The sequence below is a fragment of the Anguilla anguilla genome, chromosome 1 (assembly GCF_013347855.1).
Source record: "Anguilla anguilla isolate fAngAng1 chromosome 1, fAngAng1.pri, whole genome shotgun sequence".
Lineage (NCBI taxonomy): Eukaryota > Metazoa > Chordata > Actinopteri > Anguilliformes > Anguillidae > Anguilla > Anguilla anguilla.
The window spans coordinates 23,357,230-23,384,248 of NC_049201.1; the positions used below are offsets into that span (position 1 = coordinate 23,357,230).

A 27,019-nucleotide genomic window follows, 5' to 3' on the forward strand; every position below is an offset into this window, starting at 1 on the left:
GCCCTGCTACACCATCAGATGTGCATCCCTTCACTCACTCTCACAGATGGGAGGATTTCTTTCTGAAGATTTTAAGAAAGTCTGAAGGACACACAGGAAGTCTTGCAATGCCACGCTCAGAAAGGTGTGTAATTAACTGAGAATAAGACTTGTAGAGCTTTTTCCCCAATGCAACAGACTGGCGTTAAGTCCTCCAAATACTAACACAAGTCTAGAGCCAAACATCCAAGAATCCAAAAAAATACCCATCAGCCACCCATGTAAACAGTTAAAGACTATATAAACCAGTAAGTAGATAGAGATGTCTTAAAATGCAGTCTTTTTGAGACAGGCACTCTCGTAGTCAACACACATCAGGTAAGAATAAAAAGAGGAAGTGTGAGTTCGAAGCACCCCAACATTAAACAGATCTCTGACCACCGCTCTTAGGCAGCATCAGTCAGCTGTAACCACCCTCAGCATTTGGCTTTATCTCTGCAGGACTGCTGCAGTTCCAGAACCTAAATAATTTTTCTTTTCCAACTCTCCAACAACACAATAAGATCGGGATGCTCCTTCACATCTTCATGGTTCGCTATGTTTATCTGTTTTCTCTAAAATGGAGTAGCCTTCAGAACCACTTTGTCACAGAATCCAAGAGATATCCAAAAGTTTCCATAACTCATTTTTGACCAAAAATGCAGTTACTGCAGTTTGCCTTTGTATGGCAGTATGCTTCATGAGAAATCCCTAGAAAAATTAATGTTGTTAATGATGTTTGTTTTATGATTTAGGAGACACTGTCAATGAGAAGCAGAACTTTATTCAGTGGCCATAGAAACATTCACTAAAATCTCCACAGGCACAGACCCCAGTGAAGCTCTCACATTATTATCAGCCTGGTGCAGTACATTGGTATGGCACACACAGTGCCTCATTTCCAATTAGAACTGAGATATTATTTGTTTACTTGGCAGATACCCTTATCCAGTATGACATACAGCACAGAGCTCTAACTCAGTATCTGTTTTAACAGCTGGATATTCAATTCACGTCACGTCCATCACTCAAGGATAAGAGAGCAGTTCCCCACATGGAAAATGAGCCCGCAGTCTTCTCAGTTTAGTTCTGTGAACATGACAACGCACCTACGTCTGAAAAACACTCCACTTCCTCAGCCTCTTTCAGCTAAGACAGACAGAATCCCTTACAGTAGGGATTTCTGGGTCTCCATAAAACACGTGGGGAGAAATTCAGACACACTCACCATGTAACACGCAGTCAGACTCAGAATTCTTAACAGTGAGGAGGGGCTAGGGTTGCCTGATTGGAGGCTAAGCTCACTTTTAGGTGTTTGCTTGTTTGGAGTATAAACTCACAATTAGCTAGAGGGTGGCTACAGGAGCGGTCAGTTATCCCCCCTTTGCACGGTGGGGGCAGGGTGAGTGCTTCTCGACCGCGAGTACCTCGGGGACCTGGGGAATATTACAGAACAGATACTTTTTAATTTGAGATCCTTCCTAGTCTCACAGGTCTTTTGTTTTTGAGAAGCATTAGCCTCGGTTAATCCTGTCCAAACTGCACCAGGGAAATCCTCGTTTAACATTCCCAAATCCGGGGATAAAGGCAGAGATGAAAAAAAAAAAAAAGCACAGTGATTCGAAATTCTGACCCGAGCTGACCGAAATATTCTTCATCGACTATCACAACACAATGAGATGAGCAGGTTACACACATCCTCCCTCTTCCCTACCCCCTTTCCTCAGGCAACAATACATTATAGTGTTCACATGTTTTCACATATTAACACCATACCATTAATATTTGATGTTTCCCATGTTGATTACACACAAATCTGCATTACAAACAGTGCTTATGGGCCTCTGTATCAGCACGACACATTCAAAGTGTGCGTGTGTGTGTGTGGTAAGTATTTATGTTTAGTATGTGTAAAGCTTGTCCGCTTCTAAGTACGTGCATTTGTAAGTGTGCAGGAATCTGTTTGAGTGTATTCCACCATGTAACATTATCTCAGAAACAAAGAAAGATATTGTCATGTAGAGCCGGATATTACTTTTACCTGCATGTAAAGAATACAGTTTCCACAGTGTACAGCTTCAGAAGTGATTCAATAATGCATTATTGTTTTTCGCTAATAATTCTATTGTCACCTTTTTTAAACATCATTCCCCCCTCTTATTCCCCATTTTTATTTTCTCTCAATTTGGAAATACTGTAGAAAAACCAATCCCATTGGCATTAAAAAACATTCAATCAGCAATTCAGAATACAGGAAACACAAGCACGCGCTCAGACGGAAACACGTGCACCTGGCGGTTCATTCCGAGTTCAGAGGAATGCAGGTGGGAGTTTGCTAACAAGGGCACTGGCGCATAATGAGGCAGCTGATATCCTGCTGACTGAAACCCTCCCTCGCTGTGAGACAAAGAGCAATTATGGACCGCCCCGTGGGGTTGCCGGCCACAGTTGGTGCTGGCTCAGTCAGGATTTGTGTTTGACAAATTTAGACTAATTTGGAAAATGTGTAATATGTCACACGGCACTGCAGTTGGACTTCTAAGATTTAGGTAAAGATTGTCAATGATGTTGGTCCTTCCGTGCGCAGAAGGATGAGACGTACATGTGCATAAATACACTAACCTTCCAATGGGAATAAAAAGCATGGATCCGGAGTTTATTTCGAAGCTCAGGAGCGTGTAGGTGTGGAGTAATGAGCCTTTCATTTTGACATTTTTAAATCAAACTGTAATCAAGATTCTCCACGGGAGGTTGATGCAACCGGCTGATTGCATGTGCGTATGTGTCCTCTAGCTTAGACAGAAGTAAAGTGTACGTGTGTCTAGTTCAGACACAAATGCATGTGTCTATGCGCATGACAGACACAAGCTTGTATTTGCAAGCTTCTAGGTCACACAAACATAAGTGCCCGTTTTACACTTTCAAAGCTTTAGCATCCTGAAAGAAGACCAAGAGAGGAGCACATTTTCAATCGCAGTAAAATTAATTCTCTCAATGCATGTAACAATGAAAGTGGGGCATGGCAAATAGGCCAGCCAAATGTCTCCAAGGACACTCTGAACTGCCAGCTCTGCGCCCTACCCAAAGGACTGGACCCCAAAACCTTACTTTGGACCAATCCTCGGCCTCCCCAACTGTGCTCGAGGCCTCAGCAGTCAATCCATACAACCACACTTAATATTTCAAACTTTTATAGAACGTTTGAGTAAATGGACTGGACTGCATTTATATAGCGCTTTTATCCAAAGCGCTTTACAATTGATGCCTCTCATTTGCCAGAGCAGTTAGGAGTTAGGGGTTAGGTGTCTTGCTCAAGGACACTTCGACATGCCCAGGGCGGGGTTTGAACCAGCAACCCTCCGACTGCCAGACAATCGGTCTTACCTCCTGAGCTATATCGCCCTGAGTAAAAATCAACACTGACCAACGTTTCAACCTTACCGATCATGGGCGACTCGATGAAGCTCCAGGTGTTGGTCTGGGGTTCAAAGGACTGGAGGACGCCGGCGGAGCGCCCCGCCTCATTCACCCCCCCGAACACGTAGATCTTCCCGCCGCACACCGTGGCAGCCGCCGAGTGAACCGGCTTGGGCAGCGGCGAGACCGTCTCCCATTGGTTCGTGATGGTGTCGTACCTGGAACAACCAGCAGACCGTCAGTCAATGCAAGTCAGTTACCTCAATGGCAGCCATTGACCGTGAACTACAGATCATTAGCCGATCACTTACCGTCAGCCAATTACACACAGACAGTCAATGGCAGCCAGGGTAAGCAGGCATATTGATGTTGACATTTACACAATTATAACTGTACCTAGAGCTTGTGGTGCAGGCTTTCCATGCATCACGTGGCTAAAAAGAGACTAAATGGAAAAACCGTAAATTATAAATTGAGAGGTAGAGAGTAAAAAATACTATATTGGGCAACAGAAAATATTTTGTGCAAGTTATTACATCACATAGAATTTTACTAGTGTATTTGTAAATAAGTGAATAAGCAACCAGCACACCCTGGAGCAGCTACATGAATATGAATATTTTATACATCATAGAAACGATTCAAAACACCACTGAAAGGAATCCTTGGCCTGATAAATAGGAGTACAAATGCATACAGGGTTTGAATGATTCACAGTCAAATCAGAGGGGAATCTCCCCCCTCGTTGTCCTACAGAAAAAGCATGAAGGTCAGAACTCCGGCGACTGTGTGATACATCAGATGTGTTTGTGATTACGGGTTGGATAGTGACCCAGATTCCAAACCCAGTTTCAGAAGGAATTAAACCGTGGCACAGTCCCACACAGAGAGCGTGTGACTGGGGAGAGAACTGGGAGGGGTTGATTGTGGAGCAGGCTTACACAGCAGGAGCCTGGTATTACTGCCATATGTCAAATTCCCATACAAACTAGTGTGTTTACCACAGTAAACAATGAGAATAATTGAAATAGCGCAAGATTATGTATCCCAGCATCACTATGATACGCACCATACATAGCTAGCTATAGTATAATTACATTCAAACTATCAAATCAAATCTTATAATTTTTCTCTAAAGGCTGAATTAACAGTCTCAATAATAAATAAATAATAAACAGTCTCCTCAACGGAAAATTCAAGAACTTGTAGGAACTTGTAAGAACTCCCAGAAGTCCTATTTTCACAGGAATCTGGTTAGCTACCCGACTCTCCAGAGTGGACATGAGGCAGGCTGCCATTGAGACAGGAGGCAGTATCATGCCCAGGCAGGGCTGAGGGCACAAGTATCCCAGCATGCTCCACCTGCAAACCTCTGAAAACAGGCCGCGTAAGTAGCCAAAGCGTAAAAGTAAGGACGGGCATTTAAGAGGTCAGCACAATAACAGAGGACTTGACTAGAGGGGGTTTTTGAAGAGAGAATGGTCAATTTAATATTTATTTTTCTATAGATTTATTTATGAGGCAGATGATCCGTTAAATCAATGCAGAAGCGCTGTCAGCATTTGTCGTGAGAATGTGAGCATTCGCACATGGATTTCACACCTACAGCAGCCATGCAGAGTGCAGATTGAGGAATCAACACATCATTATCATAATCATAAAGACTAGCAAATGTACCTGTATTCAATAGGCATGCATATATACTTCTTTGAATGCATACAGTATGTACATACAGGTATGTTCCTGCGTATGTGTGCATATTTGTGTTTCTATGTGTGAATAGTGTGGGAATTGTCACTTTATAGTCCATTTCCTAATAAGTTTTTAATTATGACATGTCAATAGCAGAAATGCTAATAGCTTTTTAATGAATTATTGTCACGTATGTGTGCTGAGGCCAGGCACAAACCTGTATTTAATCAACTAACAAACAGATGAGGAGCGTTTAGTTAAAGAGAAGCAAATTGCTTTCTGGCCGCATTGTTTCTGTAAACACTGCAGAGATACTCACCTTTCAAACCCAAGGCAAACACTAGGGAAAAAACAGTCTACCGTGTTTACTTTCTACTGAATTAAACAAAGGAGATGTGTGTGTGTGTGTGTGCATGTGTGTGTGTGTGTGTATGTACGTGTGTGCATGTGTTTTTGCGTGTGAATCAGAGGTGTGTGTAACTACGCACACATCTAACTATCCAACTGGGGACCAAGGCATTATTTCACATCCACGGTAGAGGACTAGGTAACCAAGTCCCCACTTGAAAAATTGTGTGTGTGCGTTCGTGTGTGTGTGTATATGTGTGTGTGTGTGTGTGTGTGTGTGTGAGAGCTTCTGCGTATGTTGGCTAAGGAGAAAATTCAAAACAATTTAAAAAATGGAATATATGCAATGAGTGCGTTCAGTCACATTCTATGAAATCGTTATTTCCCACTCTTTCTCCATGGCACCTTCAGCTGCTGGGCAATCCTGCATTCCTTGCATGCGTTTGTTTTCCCTGGCTGTACTGGGGCTGCCAGCCATGCGTCTAATTCAATCATGAAGCTACTCTGCCGGCGAGACCACGCCGTTGTTCCTCGCCCGCCCCTGAACGCCTCTCTCTCTCCCGCCTTCACACAAGCCGCTGAACCTGCCCCCAGCACGCTAACCCACCCCCCCGGAAACCTTCTAAGCCCAGCCCCGGCCAGCACAGAACCGGCTAAACCAAGGCGCCCAACGCTCTTTATCCTTCCAGCGACCAACCGAAGACCAGGCAGGGGAAGGATGAGCTGGAGGTGTTGGCTCAGGGGGAGCTGGATTAGCGCAGCGGGGAGCCCTCATGGTGGGTTGTTGGCATAAGAACTTGCTTCGCCAAACCACAGGGGTGCAGAGAAACACAGTGATTAATCCGCAAATAGAAATATTTTCCTCCTTAGCATGCACACCATGTTCTCCTGCAAAACTTCAGAGACTGACTTCGCAGGCCTGCCGTTACCCCGGGTTTCATGGGAGTTCTGTAGCCCCACACAGCCTTTCTTATCAGCAAACACAGAGCAAGACCCCAGTCAGGGTATCTCCTCGCATAGAAACGCTAAGGATCGTCCTAACTTACTCTACAGTCCACGTGCATGAAGGTCCAGGGGGGGCACCCTTTGCATCGTGATGCAAATATGTAAATGGTCTAACCTCTAAGAGGTAACTGGACCTCAGCCATCCTTTGCCCAGGGCCTTTACTGAATGCCTACAACATAGCCTCCACATACAAAAGTGAGCCAGAAGAAACATGAGCCAATGGGAAAAGGTGCAGACTAGGCTTGTGTGCAACTGAAGGGTTTCCATCTGTGCTCCCATCTGGCCGTGCGCTGACCACCCCGTCTAAAAGCCCAGCGCATATGTCCCTCAACCTCATTGCCATGGAAATGGAGCAGACCCTGGTCCAGTGCACCCTCTTGGATATTCTGCGCACAGGAAGTCTGTCTGATCATTTTTTTTTTGTACAGGAAATGTGTTTATGTTCCCTATTGGTGGTTATAAATTCTGTCATTTCTGTTCGCTTTTCTGGAAGTGTGTACCTATTCACTTTTTAGAAAGCAGAAAGTGTGTGTCTGTTCACTTTTCTTTGCACAGGAAAAGCGTGTGCGCTCACTTTTCTGTGTACAGGAAATGCGTGTGCGCTCACTTTTCTGTGTACAGGAAATGTGTGTCCGTCGGATGATTATAAATACAGCTCCGGCTGTAACGGAGCGGGCTGCAGTCCAGAGAGGAGCGCTGATTGGGTGATTTCATGGTCCGGAGCGTGAAACCGACGGAGGAATGGAGGGAGCATGAAATGGAGAGAGGGATGGACGGCGGGCTGTAAATCATGAGTCTGAGGAGGAGGTCAGAGCTGCGGGAGCTGCCAACTGCTTGAATGCGCAGGCACGCCGCAAATCTAACTCTGCCTGAACGTGCATATGGACTGCGCAGCTCCTAATCGCGCTCAGCTATATAACTAATGCTCAGCGCTCCAGCCGACAGGACGAAAGCTATCTGTATCCAAGGTCCTACCAACGCTGCATAAACCAACCGCGCATTTCAGAGACACGGCACTAACGATGCAGACACACACACACTATGAAATAGACACTGTAGCAACCTCTACGTTTGAAAAAAAGAACAAAAAAGTTTTATAGCACCATCACATACCTAAGACTGTGAGCGGGTGATTTTGCATTTAGACTGAGGATATAACACCAGAACAGCCTTTTAAGGGTAAATCCTTCAGCACAGTAAATCATATTATTGTGAGGCTGTATAGAACAGGGAGGAAACGTTAGGAAACCCTACCAAAAGCGCCGTCCTATCTCAGCACTGCGAGGGAGAGAAGCACGATTATAAGACACGCTTTCTCACACGTCTGCGCTTCTGAAAATCTCAATAATTTTTATTTAAAGACGCGAGCGTGCGCCTTATTGTGGAACGATACCAAAAGCTCAGCACTTTCCTTAAAAAAAAAAAAAAATCTATTGAGATGTGCTGAATTACTGCATGTGGGAGGAAGTGTGCAGGACACGCCAGAATATCCATCATAAAATCAGGAGGGGGAAGAATGCGGAGAGCTCAGCACTTTATATTAAAAATAAATAAAAACAAAAAGCACGTTTTCCAGGAGCAGCTCGAGAGCGGATGAGGGAAAGAAGCGGTGCCCCCCCGGGGGAGGGCTCTGACAGTTGTGCGATGTTCAGTCAGCCAGACCGAGCGTCTGATTGGTGCTGACACCGGACATAACAGCATTCGAATGCAGCGAATGGAAAATACCTGGCAAATATATGTCTCTATTTTGACACATAAAAAAAAAAAAAAAACTTCAGTTTTTTTTTTTTTGAGGTATAAATTGTGGCGCTAAAAGTGCTTTCTCATGCAGCGTGAAATATTTTCCAAACGGGCTCACGTCTTGCACAGAAAATATGGGCCCCCGGCAGGAACTGCGAGAGACACACACTGAGCCCGGTGCCCGTTTTTTTTTAAAAAGTTCCTCCTGCGGTACGGTTCTCACTGATTACGACTATTGGATTCACGATGAGAGCACTGAAGGAATGTCACATTCGCTCAAGTTCATTACCCAAAGTTAAGAACAGAGTGCAGTGTGGGTAGAATCTAGGCCACATTATCGTAATGATATAAGGCTATGAAGAGCCTTCGCTGATAGTGGCTCTGCCGTCACAGTGCTTCGCAGAGATGAGCTGAGTGGGGGAGAGATTAGGCTAACAGGGCTAAACAAGAGGGTCACAAGTTCAAATCCCATGTGTGACAATGCTGTGAAATCCGTGAGAAAAGAAGTTTGCTTCAGTAAGAAACCTACCTACATAAATGATGTGTGTACTGGCCAAGTCGTAAAGCACAAAGGTGTTCGTTGAACAAATAAATCAAGGGTGCTGGGTTGATACATCCACACTGTTTGGAGGATGAGCCCCAAGATCTTATATCAAATCCAGACCATGCCAGTGCTGACTGTGCATGGCAGCCAATGAAGGCAACGCACAACTGATGCTTGTATTGCCCAGGAAGGGAGGGTTTCGGTTGGCAGGGATGACAGCGCCTCATCGCTCACAGCTGATCCCTGCGGGTCGAGTGAGCGCCTGCAAGTCTGCATGTTGAGCTTCGCGTTAAGGGCCTGATTTAGTGAGACCTTTAAGCATATCCAATACCTTTTAGCACACCCAAAACTAATAACACAACCAGTGATTGGTGCATGGTAAAAGGTTTAGCACCTTTTGCTTAATGTCTTAGTAAACTGGGCCCGAATAGTCTTGCTCCATCTTATATTGTGCAAGCCTGACTTGTGAACTGTGGTGTGAAAGGAAGTGTTGTGAAAGGAAGCCAATGTCATGAAAAATAAGTACCCCCTTAAAAATAAGTTCCATTCTTCGATCGCCATTGTCATTTTTTGTGTACGTGGTCACAATTTGTTGTTTACTTAAGAAACATTTTCAGTTGGCAGACGTGCTTATTCTGCATGAAAGCATATATTTCAAATGCCGCTTGTCTAATGCTGTTAAACTATTAATAAGCACATTGTCAGTTTGTTAGCTGGATGAGTAGTTGTTATAAGTAAGGTATCCCCTTAATTAAATATAGTCAGCTTTAAATAGGACCATTTTGAATTGGCGCATATACACAGCTAACAAATATACATGCAGGTCTAACATAAGCTAATGATCGCATGGTTGATACTACCAATGCTTTATCAATTGAGCTAACCTACTTACATGATCTAAGAAGGTTAGCTAAATAAACCATTGGTATCATCCTTGCAATCATTAGTTAATAAGCTATCTTTTTGCAAGCTTGGTCAGCCGAATACAGATAGTAGCTGAATACAGATTTGCAGAGTTACGTGAGCTAAAAATGTAACAAACAGTATGGACTTTCGGTCCAGCAGATACGATAAATCGATACTAAATGTATAAATAAACGACGAAGACCTCTCCACGTGGTCCAGACTTCCTGCCACCCCGAGGCCAGCGATGGCGTAGAGTTTCCCGTCATACACCAGGCTGTTGTGGCGACACCGGGGGACGGTCATGCGGGACACCAAGTTCCAGTTGTCCAGCAGCGACATGTAGCACCACACGTCCGACACGGTGACTCCGGACTCCATCCCGCCTGGGGAAGACGGCAACGCAAAACACCGGTCACAGCTCCCTCATTCAAAAGCCCTCCTCACCCACTCAAAAAAGCACTTAAGGTACTTTTCCAATACGCATCACCCATCTGGTTTCCCAATCAAAAATTTAAGTAATTTGCATTTACTAATCCCATAGCACACCCACTCTGTTTACCGATCCAAAATAACACTTAGAACACGCAGCAGTGTACGTGTTAAGAAGCAACGGGAGGGAAACAATGCGTTGTTGTGCGTGCAATCCTTTCCAAATTTATTGCTCTAAAATAATAAAATCTAATTTGGGTCGCAAGCATGTTTATAACGCATCACATATGAAAAAAGACTTTCTTCAGAAGGCTGTCCCAGGTCTGCAGACACTACCTACAGCTACATAAAAATAAACTTAAACTCCAGATGTTGTTATTCAGCGTGGGTGGTTATCTGGCTGCAGAGGCATACATATATAGGTCCCTGAGATATCATAATTAGTCTTGTCTGGGGGACAGGAGAGGGAGGTTACTGGTACCATATAATTTGGCTGACAAAGAAATTAATATTTTAGATCTTACTATAGACAAAACAATGTTGATCAGTGTGCCCCCAACGTTTCTGGTGACCGTGATCAATTACTTTCCTGCATCCCAGAAGCCGTTTCATTTTTCAAAATTTACCTTAAGGTTATCGCGCCGTTGCTGTTTAAAGCCACATCCGCATACGTTATTCAAAACTATTTGCATTTTAATTTGTCGTAATAATTAAAATTGTGTCAACTGTGCACCCCCCCCAAGGGCTTTGTGCTCTTAAAGCGGAATTAACAGTATTCAAAACTATAAGAAGAACAGCGCGTGATTTATGTTCCGTTATCTCTTTATCAAAGCGCATTCGGGAAAGCCTGGGTGAGACGCGGCACTGATGGGGAGCTCTGAGCATAGAGCCTCAGGAGGCGACCGCGCCTCAGGGGGGTTCTGGGAACCGCGGTAGCGGACGGTTCCTCCTGCCGCTCAGCGGGCAGCCTTCCCCCGTCGCTGCACTATAAATAAAAAAGGCCGCGTGTCAAAGGGCGGGTCCGCGCACCTGACAGGTAGATGTTGTCACCGGCGGAGACCACGCTGAAGAGCTCGCGGTCGTAGAAGGGCAGGCTGGCCAGAGGGTACCACTTGTTGTTCTGCGGGTTGAAGCACGTGACGGCCGTCAGGGACCGCTGGTTCATCCCGATCACCTGTCGGCCCCCCACCAGCACGATCACCTCCGCCACACCTGGGGAGAGGCGAGAGGACAAGGGCATTATGGGAAACGGGAGGGGGGAGAAGAGCGGCATTTGGCACAGACACGGTCGAACGACGGAGCTAAAAAGGGATCAAAACAAACACGCTTTTCCACCGGATTGAACAATTTCTTTTCATCACTATTTTTCCATCAATTTCTGAGGACGATAATGAGTAATTCAGACGTGAAGGGGATCCAGGTCAAGGGTTCTCAAACCGTTATCAGTGAAGGAGACTCAGGGGGGCAGTAAGCAAAAAAATGGAATAAGTTCCCCTTCATGAAGGTTTTATTTTCATTTCCATATTTCACAGGTTACACATTTTCGGGCGTTCAGTTAAAATAAATATGGAAATGCGTGTCAGCCCTTCATTTTGTTTTCCTTTGGCACATGAAAACACATGTGCGCTTTAAAGTTTATTTTTCATTTCTAAATAAATTGAAACCCGAAAGGCGCCAAACTGGGTAGAAAATGTGCGCCGCCGGAGACGGAGCTCAGCGGGGGGGCCGCGCGCGTTTTCCGAGTCGCAGCGACAGAGACCCGAAAACCGGGGAACTCTGGAAGCTCCGGGCCTCTCTCTCTCTCCGTCCCTGGAGCCCAGTCAGGCCGCGCCACGCCACGCGGGGGTTAGCTCTTTATCACTTCAGCTTCCGCTGTTTTATTTTTTTCCACACGTACAGTGTCATCCTTTCATTTCTAAATTTACACTTTAAAGAGGTGAAATTTGACCTTTTATACAAGAATATAGGAATGCCAAAAGAAGTAAAAAAAATTTTTTTTTTTTTTTTTTTAAAAGACTCGGTACAGACAATACCCAGGGGAGTCATTAGGAAACCGTGGCCGGTACGCGCTAAAAATCGTCTGGAGATGAAAGGACGGTTTTCCCTGGGCTCAGACACGCGGCACAAACGGGCTGAAATGCCCTCCCACCTTCCCTGGAGCAACCTTCCAAGAACAATGTTCTCCGGAAACAAGGGAAGGCTTCAACGGATTTAAAAAAAACAGCTACAATTGAGGCTTAGCTGAATACACAGCATACATTGAAGTTAAAAAAACAAAAAAACAAATGACCCAGCTTCAAGGAGAGAATGCCACTAGTGTTCTCGAAGAGAGGTTCTCAAAACCAAGAAAGAAATAAAAAAAAATTCCTTTGAGGGATATTTTGTTTACATTAGCAAATTTTATATAATTTCAAATAAAATAAACATGCTCTGGTTTATTCATCCTCTGTAATATTGTTATTAAATATTTATATTGAAGTTAATGGTAACAGTGCATGTCTCGCATAAATCAATGATACGATGACATCACAATTTAGGCACGCTTCCATGTTAGAATGTATTAAATAGCTGCGGCATTGCATGGGCACACAAGCTCACGTTCTCTGTGAGGCACACGCATTCTCTATCTCCCCCTGAATGTGTCTACCACACACATTATATCCCTCTCTCAGCCCACACACGCTGTGTGTGTGTGTGGTCATGTACATACACACATACACACAAACTCCGCTGAAATCCAGGCAAACAGGCACTTCCACTGCCCCTAATGCTACAGACAGAGCAGAGGCTGAGCAGACGGCAGTCACTGCAATGTGAGGGCGCGAGCAGCAGAGAGCAGCTCCAGCTTTCAGTCTCTTCAGGAGGTCAGGACACCTACTGGGAGAGAGGACTTCCATTTCAGCATCTCCGAGCGACAAACACAACCAGACGAGGAATTAGTGCCACCAGGCAGAGAGCCAGAATTACGCCCCCCCCCCCCCCCCCACCATATCCCTGCACTCATCTCTGCAGTAACATCACTGAGACTCCTGCGCGAAGAACCCCCCCCCCCCCCCCACCACCCCTCAGCGAGCCCCTGCTGTGACATCACTAAGACGCCTGCATTAATCCACCCTCTCCCCCCGCGTGCCACCCCTTGCTGTGACATCACCGTGACTCCCGTGCAAATCCATTTAGCTGAAACTCAAAACACTTCACGGCCAGCAAATCACACAGCCACTAATCCTGCAAAAGTTAACCTTGCGTTTTGTGTACCGCACATGCACGGGTGTTTATATCTGTTTCTGTATATGTGTATGTATATATTTACACTACATTGCCCCTTCCTGATTTCCTCTATTATTGTAAATTTGTACCGCCGAATGGTTTCAGATCTTTAGACAAAATAAATTAAATAAATATTACATATTGTATAAACATCCGAAACCATTCAATGTGACAAATATGCAATAATACAGGAAATCGGGAAGGAGGCAAATACTTTTTCACGGCACTGTATGTATGTATGTGTACAACGTCAATGCGAAGGAAATGTATATAATGTGAATATGTATGTTTGAACAGTATGTGTACACAGCAGAAGTGCTCCCTCACTTCTATTTGCCTCACTTTACCTCTCTCTTCTCACCTCTCTCTCCATTTTATTTCCTCTCTCCCCTCCAGCTACGTCTAACTGATGCCAGGGAGACCCCACCATGCGCTCTCAACAGAACAGCAGAAATTCATATTCACAGCTTCTGTATTGAGTTTAACAGGGTGCTCGGTGCACCATTCCCGAGGAGAGTTTAGAGAACACGAGGGTCAGCTCAGCTGAGAGCGTGTGCATGTGCGTGCGTGCATGTGTGATATAGACAGAAGGAGAGAGAATGTGTGTGCTAAGCAGAGAACATATCAGTTTGTGTGGCCATGAGAGAGCAAAACAGAGAAAAAGAGAGTATACGAGTATGTGTCTGTTGATATGTGTATGTGTGCGTGTGTGTGTGTGCGTACGTGTGTGCCTGTACGTGTGTGTGTGCATGTGTGTTTTTCTGAGCGACTATCACAACAAATGAACTAATCTTTATGGCAGGATGTGCTGAATATCAACTGGCCCTCTCTAATAATCTCCCACTTTGTTGTTTGCGGTCCTCGCAGTTAAGAGTCTTGGTTTGTTTGGTAGCGGCTTTCAGTCATTCAGGGAGATTATGTGGATTAGAAGGACATGCTGTTTATGTTTAGCACATAATATATTTTTTATGGCTGATGGTTAAACACATTTTATTGCGGAATTGCTCTGACAGGAATGTCTGAGCAGCAAAAAAAAAGGGACATCAAAAATAGATTTACTTTACACGTGGCGTGAGCCATTACTGCTAAGAGTCTAATTTAGCATGGCCAAACAAGCACACGCAAGACAATGACCGGTGACTGGAGATTACAGCTCTTGCCCCTATTTGCCAAAATGTAACGTTCATTTTCATTTATTATTATCAGTTTCGCTGCAGTCCTCTGCTTAATGTCAATGAGTATTAGACAATGGGGCTGAAGAGTAGTCATTTAGGTAGTGACAGGCTCATAAGGCAAGTCCCTCAATAAAATATGCAGCATATGCTTCACGATATTAATATATGGGAAGATCCTGTACGGGAATTGCATTAATGATACGATGGGGCTATCTGGCCTAGACAAGTGAGCACCAGGTGCACAGGTGAATTCATATTCCCATCACATTCCATTAATAAAGGAATGAATTCATTAATAAGCAAGCATAATGTTACAATATCAGTACCATCCGCATTCTCATCACTTAAATGAATACTGCTGAGTTACGCACATAAGTATGAATACTGATGGGAGAGCACAGAGTACAATGTGAAAATTCATTAATCTAAGAATGAGAACCACCAGCAAGACACAGCAGGAAAATGACACCTGTATTCGTACAAACACGGGCACACACACACACAGGCATCCGCGCACACGCACGCGCACACACATTACTGACAGATATCATGCTGGTTAATGACATGTTAATGACTGCTGTAGCGCACACTTACCCAGTCTTATGCCCGTGCATTCAAATTTCTCAGTGAATACAAGCTATGCCTTATTAAAACTGCGGGTGAGCCTAAGCACTCAAATGCTCCAGCAATGCACAAAGAACGTGTGCGACGGCTATCAAATTCTGCCCCACTGACAGAAATATTTCAACAAGCTATTTAAATAAACATTCAGTTGTGCACTTACGCACAATTATATTTTATCATGTTCATGATCAATTTCCCTTTAGCTGCCCTAAATGCAGAACACAGAGGCATAACACAATTCCCAACTAGCTGCTTTGTTTCACCAATATCTATCCACCAGTAGGTCATGAGTATTCATCACAAATAGTGTGTGAGTGCAGAATAGAGTGTACTGAATCAATGGGATAAATTAAAGGTCCCTGTAAGTCATGATCAATTAGCACCAGGATAGGCTTGGTTTTAAATCCACTGTGCCTTTAACAACAACCAAATACCATCAAAAATAGTTACACTTAAACTACAAATTAAAAAAAATATATACAATTAGATACAATTACAAATGTTTTCATGTAAAACTTGTCGAATCTAAGCAGTTTTATCTATAAATATGTGAGTTATTATGGTTTAATTCTGTCAAAATACATTTATCAACATTTGCTGCCACAGATGTCAACTGTGATGAAGGGCATGGGGAAATATTGTTAAGACTTAAGACATAAAGCACGTTAGATTGAGTGGCAAGAATTGCACTAATGCTCGATAAAAACTCATGTTTCATTTTAATATGTCAATTATGATTTGACAGCAACAGCTTTAATTATTTCAGTATTGCAGTTATTCTTTGATGTCTACAGCGTGTACTCAAGAACTGCAGTAAGGACCTGGGCTCAAGGCCGATTCTGTCCACAAGTGCAGCCTCTTCATTCACCTACAGCAGTGGTAACCAACCCTGTTCCTGGAGATCTACCGTCCTGTTGGTTTTCATTTCAACCCTAATTTGGCACATCTGACTCTACTAATTAGTAGCTCAACAAGTTATGGTTGGAGTGAAAATCTACAGGATGGTAGATCTCCAGGAGCAAGGTTGGTTACTACTGTCCTACAGCAAACAGTTCCAATAGAAGAGCCATCTCATGTAGGTAGGTGAGTGCTTTCATGAAAATGTCCGCAGCTAATTTTCGGCCAGGTTGGAGGAGCGTGTGTGCGTACGGGCAAGTGCAGGTACGTATGCGCGTGTACTTTTGATGCAAATATGCTCGGGCGTGGCGCACCTGCAGAGAGTCTGGGCCGGGTGCGGGGCGTCTGCATCTCTTGGCGGGCGTGCGGCAGCATGTGGTAGCGTTTGGCTTCGTTGACCAGGTCCCTGCAGGCCTCCGAAGACTTTATCAGGTCCTCATTATCCACAACATTCAGCAAGTAACTGGGGTGGATGAAGGGCAACCGTACCACCGCTAACAACTCAGACACGTGCTGGAGAGAGAGAGTGAGGAGGAGTGGAAGACAGAGAAAAGGGAGGGGAGAAGAAAATGAATGGCAGGGAGAAAGAAAGGAGAAGGTAAAACTTGCTCAATCTCCTTTATTTATTTATTTCTTCATTTATTTATCCTTTATTTTCCAGGACAATAGCCCCATTGAGATTGACAGCACCTTTCAAGAGGAACCTGGCAAAGAAAGCAGCATACCAGAATACAAATACAGGGGAATACACAAGACTATTAAAACTGGCAATACAGAAAAACAGTGGCAATACATTAAAACAAATGAAATAGACCTCAGGCTGCCACATGTGAGAACTGATGTTCCTCAGTTTGGTCCAGGAATTAAGCCTTTGAAAGTAGCAAAAGGTAACAGCAGGTTCAATTTACCTGGTTCAATTTTACCTGATGACTTAAAATGTTCCAACACCAAAGGGCATAATACTTAATAGCACTAAGTTCAGAACACACAGGCAAGGCAAGACTTGAAAGCAGCTTGTTAGAGCAAAGCTTATATATTTTTCGAACACTGTGGAGCGAAAGAGAGTGAAAGATAAGGAGTTTTCCTATAATGGTTTTGTAGATGAAAAGATACCATTAAATGAATTTGTGAGGACTTAATAAAGTCTTTGCAGCCCATTCTGAAAACAGCGGTGGATTAGTGACTTGGCAATTTCTAATCAGTAGCAGGATCACCCAGAAATACATTTTTCAGTTCAGTTCAGAATTTATATTTTTAAAATAATAATTAAATAAACTGCTAAATTATACTTATTATACCCTTAACGTTTACACAATAAGGGGTTGGCGGGTGGCAGTTTGGTGCAGAGAATAGCACGGTTGCTCGCAGCATAAAGGCACAGAGTTTGAATACCGGGGCCTTTCTGTGTGGAGCTCTCTTGTCTGGGTGGGTTTCTACCAGGTACTCTGGTATCCTCCCACAGGTTGCCCGTAGGTATGAACGTGCAAGTGAATGATGTGTGACCCTAACCCTAACCCTAACCCCTCCCCCCACCCCCCAATCCTAACCAGGAACAAGTGGTTTAAGAAAATGGATGGATGTCTCAATTAGTCAAAGCATTGGCACACAGACACTCTGATGCACAGGCCATATTCATAACCATATGTTACTGGCTCTATAACATACACATACTGTACTGCAGATAAAGCGTATAATTCTGCAGCAAAAGTTGCGATTCTATTGCCCCGACCAACAGAGGCTTCACAGGCCCATATTTAGACCTGGAGAAACTAACCTTGTTGGTTTTTTGGTAGGCAGAGAGTAATTCAAACACATTCTGTTCAGCCGAGTTTGCAGTTAACATTTGAACAGCCTCCCCTGGTGAGCACAAAGTTTGGGGACTGGATCAGATAGAATAAACTTGAAGGCTTTAAAACTGCAGGAGCAGGACGAGCTCTGCGGAACAGCTGAAGCACTCTCAGATACGATCTACTCAGTAGGATTCTTGAAAAGGATATCTCACCACATGTTCAGCATGGCCCTAAAAGGTAAATCAATATCATTCCAGAAAGAAAGAAAGAAAGACAGAACAATTACAACAGGGGCCCTAAAGACCTTAAGCTTTTCCCCCCAATACAGATAGCACTCAGGAACTCCTCATGGATTTGAGTACACGATATAGGTAAACGTAGATGCTACCGGTGCTTTCTTCTGTTATGAAGCAAGTGAAAATGGCTACTTCCCTCTACAGAGTCCTAGTCTAAGGGACAGTGTCCCAGAGTCCTGTCTCCATTCGGCCTGTTAGATACCAGCGCTTTTCCCTGTTTCCATCTCATTGTGGTTCCCTTGGAAACCCTAGCGGGCATTTACTTTGGTTTGTTGTCACACTGTTGCCTTGGCATTCCCATTATGCTCATAAAGTTCACCAAGGCCTCTTGGCATTCCTACACGTGACACTTGACAGTCGGACAGGCAACGCTATTGAACGTTACACTTCCACGGAAAAAATATAATCCTTCTGGCATCATCTACTGCAGGGGAGGGCAAAAATGGCTTTTATGCCAACTTCTAGCCTTAATTACTTAATTAGCCCTAACGTTTACGCCATCTAACATTTTTATATTTCTTGATGAGCGCATGAATGACAGCCATAGACTGTTCTTGTGTCCCTATATGGAACACATTGCTGTGATGTAATCTATGAGTGAACCGGCGTTTTTGTATACAGCCAATTAGCTCATTTAGCCAGGGTAGCTGGGGGAAACAAAAACCTGCATACACACTGGCCCTCTAGGACCAGAATTTCCCACCCAGATCTACAGTGAACACGAGTAACAGAGCTTTCCCAACGCCCAGGAAACAGGGGCATGCCATTACAGACCAATTCACAGTATGAACACCGTTAATCTGTATCAGAGCAGCACTTTACACAAAGCGAAAAGCCATGCTGCTGGTCATTTCTGAATAAGCTTAGCGGCTAATAATGCATTTTTTTTCAAAAGCTATTCGAAAAGCAAATTATTTAAGTTAGTTCCAGAACCTTGAATCAGCCTTACTAAGGACACCAACTGTGTGTGTGTGTGTGTGTGTGTGTGTGCCTGCCTATTTTTTCATATTGAGAGTGTTGCAGAACTTAGAGTATTCAGTAGTAATATCTGATATCATAGCTGGATATGGTCGCTGCACCTGTATTATTACAGAGAGAGGCCGTTAATAAGGGCTGTTCCACTGGGGGCTCATACAGCAAGCAGCAGCTCAGAGCACCATTTATTCTACGAAACACTCAAGTGTGAGAATTCATCACATCCTCCTTTTTGATTGGTGCAGGTCCGGGTAATTCAAGGATGAATGTCTGCTGTTTAAAGTGGTGCAATCTTCTTATTTAATGGGTACAGGGCTGGGCATTTTAGAGGTGCTAGTCTCTGCATTTCAGGAGTCCAGCTCTACTTATTTAAAGTATTCAATTCTCTAAGGCGTTTATCAGCGACCCATACAGGCAATATAGGTTGATATGATTTACTAAAATGGACTTGCTACAAAAGTAAATAGCAAGAAATACACTGTCATTTGGTAGGGGTATATCCAAACCCAAATACACAATTCATAAAAGCACAGTTAATACATTGTATAGATACTTTTCTTCCCAAGTTGACAAATGATATTCAGAAGATTTTATTTTTTCATTTGTGATTAAATCATGGCAATCCTGTGGAAAAGAACTTAAAAAAGCATTAAATAGAAATGATACAGATGTAGTGCAGATATGAATAGTACCATCTCTGTATATACTATACCAACTGCTTATATGAATACATTATTTGTTGTGCTTGCATCCTTTGTTATCTAGCTAAAGTATTAGTAATTTGTAAGCTAATGGTAGTTTGCTTGCTAGTTATCAAGCAGCTATCTACCCATCTTGGCTTAGATAATTAGCATGCTAACTAATGGCAGTGCACTCTAAAGCCCATACAGTTTTGATGTATTTATTCAAGTTAAAAATCAAAAAGGGGCAGCTGTCACAAAAAAAGTATCTAATTCACACATATCTAGTGTGTACCCTCCTAAATTGCCTTGGGTGCACATTACGGCAATGGGACTGTCACCACACAGGTTTCCAGACTGGTAGAAAAACGGAAATAAAACTTGTTCAAAGAAACCACAAAAATCTTCAGTTCTGACACCTCTAAGCCAACAAAGTGCGGGCATGAGCCTGGCCTGGTCGATCTGCACCAGTGCTGTGCTGAGAAACGGGTATATTAAATCTGTCCATCAAGTGCCTTTTCCTGTGGTGTTAGAGAAGATCAGGACTGTGTGTCTGGGGAGCATTGGCTGCCCTGGCTGGAGTTACACTTTCTTTTAAATGTTAACTCCATCTTCACCTTCACATTAAAAACACATTTCCCCCTCAATTCAGACTGGCAAGCTCCACCGCCATCGTTCACGACAGAATTTTCTAGAAAAGCTGACCCACATGTGGGTCAAGCATGACCCGTTCAGCCTGGTCTCTTTGACTCGGTTTGTTTTGGCTGGGTAATTGCTGCTTTGGTAGCAACAATATGTTCTTCTTAAAAAGCAGGACAGCACTCTTGTGGTGTTTGTGCTGTATGAGTCACATGGGCGATATTAATAGGTGGACAGTGTTTCCTCATAGAGAGGTGTTTCCCGTAGAGAAATCAAAGGAAGTGGATACAGAGGGAAGATGGGAGAGGACCAAAGAGAAAGAGCTGAAATGCACCAATCAAGGTTCAATAATTTATATTCCTGCAGGAGAGCGGCACTCTCTGAGCTTGTTATCTCTGATTGCATGCAGGCACTGTTTGGAAAAGATTTGTTTGATAGGTTGTCTGACTTGGCGTGATTCTATCGTACAAAAATGAGAACGCTTCAAGTGAGGAGCCAGTAGACAAACAAAATTAAGCCTGAAAGACTAAATTCTGGCAATGATACCAGTTTCAAAACCATCTGCAAAACATGAAGGGACATGTATACATGTCTGGAATTCATTTTCTAAATGAAACACTTTTCATGATTACATTTGAATGGAATACAATCGCTGTCCTTCAAGAGTTGCCAAAATCGATTTACACTTGCTTTTGAGATACTTAGAAACATTCACCAGAATATAAACACCCATCCATTTTTTTATGTCATAAAATAACAGGTCGGGGATGTCTGCTTCCTTTAATAATGCAGCATTTGTGATACCGAACAATGTAATCATATTTACTGTAGCCTGTTTACAGCCTTTTGTTTAAACGGGGCTTACTGTCTTTCATTTAAACAATATCTACGGTAGTCTATGTAAAAGGTTTATGTAAAAATGGTCTTGTGTAATATATTTGAACCGTCCACAGTAATCTGTTTAAACAGGTTAATTGGGTCCACTGTACTCTAACAAGAGTTTTCTGTAGTTTAAAAAAGTGCGCTCATCTGAACAACTTCAGTGAATAATTAGATCTGTGATGATGACAAAGTAATTTGAGCCTTCAGTGCTGTGTTAAATGAGACATTGAGACTATGAGGTAGGAAGGCTGTGCTGCCAGTAACAACCCCTCTACTAAAGACAACCAGTAAAATCAATCAAATAAGGGGTATGTTTGGAACTCTGACATTTCAAGGACATGGATCTGCACATATCTCCAAGTATGGTCACTCCAACAGCTAGACACACCTCTCCATTACACTATGGGGACACTTTCTTGGATTCGCTAAAATGCACTTAACGGCATATGCAATTCCATACAACCAGAGGTTTTAAACCCTAAAGCTCTAAAAGAAGGAAAAATCTGGAAAACAGAAAAAGGCGTGGCCTGAAATTGTGGTTCCAGGGCTGGTGGCAGGACCTTTTTTTAAAAAAAACAAAATCTTACAAAAGCTTACAAAATCTTTGCAAAGAATATGTCTGCCTGTTCCCAGATTCGCAATCCCCAGTGCTTTAACAAAATGAATATACAATAAAACATAATGAAGGACAAAAGCTTGCAAATAATTAATAATATAACCAATAACATATAGCATAATCAACAACAGAAGCTTACAAATAATTTAATGAACTGAGGAATATCATCACCATTTAATTTAGAGCTTGCAACATCTTATGAATACAGTGCTTAACTTCAGTCTCTCCACTTTTCTCTGTAGTATTTGGGGCATATGTTATACAGATTTTTTTTTTTTTTTAATAATGGAGGGAAATAAATGTTTGGAAGCCAAATATGTTTTTCCAGAGTAGAAGCTAACAGTATCATTCACCATTAAATGTTCTGTGTTATGTTATTGCGTTCAGTATTCCACACAATAATTTAACAGTTCAGGTATTCTGGTAAAGTGTATTCTAATGTTTGATGGTTATTAAGGAGTTCAGTTTGAGCAGATGCCACACATACATGTAGGTACTGAAGCCTGCACCTGGATAAGTCACTTAGCTATAGCAGTGTCTCTGAAGAAGGGATTCTGAGTAGACCGCATGGTGGGCACATGGGCTGAAATGCATTGCTGCACAGACTTCTTAACCACCCTGGGTGCAAGTTGTTTTGCCGTTCTGGCTCAGGCTTTTCGTCTGGTTTAGTCTTTCATGAACAAAATGGCTTTCTGTTGTGAGTAAATTAAATCATTTTACAAAACAGCTGCGAGTTGTAGCAATATAATCCCAACATAAAGAAGTTAAATATTAGGCTATTTCTGTTACAACATGTTTTACATAACCAAATGAAACCAAGGAAATAAAGCAAATTCATTAACTACTTTATTTTCTATTGCATTACCAGGATGGTAAAAGCCATCTTGAAGTAGCAACAGTCTGTTTTCCCATGGTTTGATATCTTCCTAATGCTGCGCTATGGAGAACATTAGCACACTATAAATTTGCAATTCAAACAAACATATTTAAGCATGAAAACGCAGCTATGATTGATATTACCTGAACACTTAGACACAAGCTACAGTGTCTAATTTTCCTTGACAATAACTATTTCCTTTGTTCTGTGCCATATTGAAATACAGTGAGTAAAGCAGACTATACAGAGATATGGCACCTGTTCTATCTGATAAGGCTTGGTTTGCTTTGATTTAACCACATATCCCTTTAAACACAGTATGTCTGATCGAATCCCGTTGACTGTCTGAGGTACAACATAGTCCAAACCAGAGACTCAGTCAATTTACACAGCCATAATCAGGGAGATGGAGCTACATAAAGAGATAGCCTAATGACACTTCCTGCCATGAACAAATACATTTCCTCTCAAATCCTTTCCTCCTCTTAGTACACACTGCCCAGTAAAGGTTAACACTTCAATCTCCACGGTTACTCTCTCATCCAATCAGGAGTCATTCAGTTTCTCTCTCATCCAATTAAGAGGCATTTGACTACTTTCCCATTAAATCAAGATTCACCCAGCCTCTCATCCTGTCAGGAGTTATTGGGCAGTCCCAGTAGTACCAGCACGGATGGTGCTGCTTCATGAAGCCAAAACACTTCATGAATCATTCATGATAGGGATTATTCAGCCATGCCATCTCTGTTATACCACTCAGCCCGTGATTAAACAGCTCCTGTACGTGACAACAGGAATGCGTGTTTACCAACTGGCAGAATAAGGGCATCAGGATAACAGTACGTGCTACAGCAATTTAGCTTTTAAACAAAAGGCTGTACATTCCAATAGCAAGAGAGAGCCATTGTTCTTGTACCAACAAAAATCGACCAAAGTACTTCACCTTCAGCATATACAGTACCCAGCCGTACAGAAGAAAATAATGTACACTATTACACTATTCAAGCAAACTTGGGTGAGAAGTGTCAGACAATTAAACAATGCAACACCGTGCTCTTGAATCAGTGAGTTCAGTGAAATGATGGTGTTGCAAGAGCAAGCAAGGGTTAGATAAAGGTCAGACAAGCATTACCAAAATTATGAAGTCAAGAAAGATGCAAAGATCATAAATAAGCTTCCCAAAATAAGAAATATAATACAGTACTGCTCTGCTGAAAGAAAGCCCGCAGGAGATGGGGATTTGGTTTTACTGTTTAAATGGAGGATTAAATATTTCATTTCATAGGGGCTTCGCAGCTGTGAAGCTATTCCATCTTCGTGCTGCTCGTCTAACCCGCATATCCCTCCACTGTTCAGAAAAGAGACGTATTCACAGACATGCTCATCATGAGGATTAAAGACCTAGAATTTTTCCCGCAATAACAATGGCTTACGTACGTGATTTTTAAAAAGCCACGTTCATTCAAAGAACCTGCATTGCTGCAGGGAATGTAGTGTTGATGTAGTGTTGAGTGCAGTGACAAGGCAGTCAGAGATGTAGCGCAATGGTAAATGAAGTGACACTGTTCAATGTAGTGATGTAGTGCTCAGAGCAGGGATCCAGTGGTGTTCACTTCAGTGACAGATACAAGGAAGAAGTTTTCAGCCACTCAAATACAGCGGGATGGCATGTACATCAGTGGAAAAAATGGCACAGGTATACACAAATATAAGCGTCACAGCCAATCAGACCACGCAAAAGCGAACCCCCCCCCCCCCCCGTAGCTCACCTGGCCTCGGTTGGTGGGGTCCTTCTTGATCCACTTGATGACGGTCTCGTACACCAGCTCCTCGGCCTTGGTGTTGAGGCTGTCGTTGGACAGGTAGCTGATGAAGTCGTCCTTGGAGATGCGGAGGATCTCGTCCTGGCCGGCCACCTCGGGGAAGTTCTGCAGGGCGTAGGCCTTGGCCATGCTGTGCAGCTCGGTGCACTGCATGGCCTCCGCCATGGCCAGCACCCCCAAGCAGTTCCCCGCCGTCAGCTGCTTCTCTGCATGACACAAGAGCAGGGCGGGCCACTCAAACACTGACACACCCATCCGTACTGTGTGTGCCTGTGCCTGTGCCTGTGCACGAGATAATGTGGTTTGTATGTGTTGTATAAGCGTGTGTGTGTGTGTGTGTGTGTGTGAGTATGTGACAGGGACAGAGATAATGTGTGCTCCTCTGCACGTGCATGTGCCCATGTGCGTATGTGAAAACGTGAGTGTGTGTTTGATGGTGTGTGCACACACCTGCGAGTGTGTGTGTGTGTGCGTGTGTGTGTGAGAGAGAGAGAGGGAGAGCAAGAGGGAGAGTGAGAGAGCGAGCTAGAGCGAGAGAGAGAGAGACAGTTTATTTTGCTCTGACACGGATGTTTGCAGACTGTGCCAGAGCCCAAAGATGGCTGCATTCTGACTCTTCCGCAGAAAGAAAACATTTTCTCCTTTCTTCCCTGCGACTTCTCACCTCCACTGACTGAATCTGCCATGCAGACGGAGCTCACAGCTCACACAGCCCACAGTTTAATAAACACTCAGGACTCGCTGAGGACAGCACACTGCAGGTGCTGAAACATGGTGGCCATTATTCCACATCAGTCGTCACTCCATTAAGAGTCACTTAGGTCACGCGGCTCAGTTCAGGTTTTAATATGGTGATTTGTGAGTGCTTCCGGGTCAAAGTTCCCCAGGCTGAGAGGGGCAGAGGTGCAAAGAAAAACCATGGAGACGAAGAAGAGGGAGACAAACACAGTCCTCACAGCAACATGCTCACTGCTTTTACTGCACACAACGGGCACAGTCCACATACAGGAAGCAAACCGACATGGGCAACGATCAAACACAGGCAATACTGGTTCAACATTCTGGAATTATGGCATTTGAGGAAGAAAGAAAATAGCACCAAGGTTTTCATAACTTCAGCTACTCTGTTCAGAAGCTTTAGGTCAATTGACAAACAGCAAGAAATAATTTTTACAAAACTTTGGCCGCACTCAAAAAAAAAAAAAAAAAAAGTCTAAAAAATATATCATGCTGTTATCAGCGAGAGTGAGGCCATCTTCACAACGATGCCCAGTATTTGCTTGCCAGTGCAGTTAGTTAACAAAATAATTCTGGATTTGGATTTGGATCTATTTATGAACGCTTAACAACTAAATGACGTGCTGTAATATATAATCACTTAACATTCAAGATTTGAACATTCCTTGGATTGTCAGTTATTTGAATTATGTGCTGTAAAAATGGCTTTTTATCAATGATTTTTATACTAATAGTACTAATTATACAAAGCTAATGGCAGAAGAAAATGGCAGGTCAATTTCCAAGCCTGAAATATTCACTAACAAGGGCTTGATGCCCTTTGTTATCTCTGTCACATGGCCTCTGTGTTAATAAAACCGATTAAGTACAATATACTTCAGAGGTTTTTCACTGAGTGTAGATAGCATCTCATGAATATTAGTTGGTACCACTTAAAGAATATTAGGAACTGTGTTTACACAAAGATTATATCCGGTTTTCAAATGTCCCAAACAAATTATATGCAATCATGACCCATGACTTACGTAGGAGAAATCTTTGATAAATCTCATTATATCTCCTTGGTTTTTATGTGCATTGATAATGATGACATTGCATTGCAATTTACTTCCATATTTTGCTGATTCTCTGTCAGAATGCATGAAGGTAGGGGCACAGACTGGGAAAGAAAATCCACACTGCTGTCTTTGACAGCGATAATTGACTGCACGCTCTTAGCAAACATTCCAATTAGTGCTTCTGCAGTGGTTTTGCAAGTGCAAGACTGACCACAAGCTTTTGGTAAACGTGAGTCTCAAAGTCCTCTCAGCTCTCTCAGTTAACGTGACGGTTTGATTGAATTTGACACCGGCTTGTGTTCGGGAATGTGGCCGTGTCATTTTGTGGAAACGGGTAGCCCTAAAGGAACACGTAGCCTTTCAGACCCACTCAAGCGTTGCACATGTGAGGCCCTGGGCTGAAAATGTGACAGAAAGCGTATTCATAAAAGATCCCTTCTTAAAATAAACACGAGGTTAAAAGATTCAGCGCGCTACTATCTCTGGCGAAACAGTATTTTACTCGGTCGGTATTATTCATATACCGATTTTTTAAAAATCACAATAGGTATGCAAGTTAATTGGAGAAGAATTGTCAATCCA

General features: G+C 43.1%; 1 protein-coding gene across 3 annotated transcripts in view; it reads right to left on the minus strand.

Annotated features, from left to right (window-relative positions):
* LOC118237444 (kelch-like protein 29) overlaps nucleotides 1-27,019 on the minus strand; it is a 136,660-nt gene that overhangs the window by 9,200 nt on the left and 100,441 nt on the right. For all 3 annotated transcript variants that reach the window (XM_035436157.1, XM_035436167.1, XM_035436174.1), the window contains 5 exons: nucleotides 24,588-24,847; nucleotides 16,378-16,576; nucleotides 11,130-11,312; nucleotides 9,874-10,054; nucleotides 3,460-3,653 (listed from right to left, as the gene is read on the minus strand). In XM_035436157.1, coding sequence (XP_035292048.1) covers nucleotides 3,460-3,653; nucleotides 9,874-10,054; nucleotides 11,130-11,312; nucleotides 16,378-16,576; nucleotides 24,588-24,847 — 1,017 coding nt within the window. The remainder of the gene's footprint in view (nucleotides 1-3,459; nucleotides 3,654-9,873; nucleotides 10,055-11,129; nucleotides 11,313-16,377; nucleotides 16,577-24,587; nucleotides 24,848-27,019) is intronic.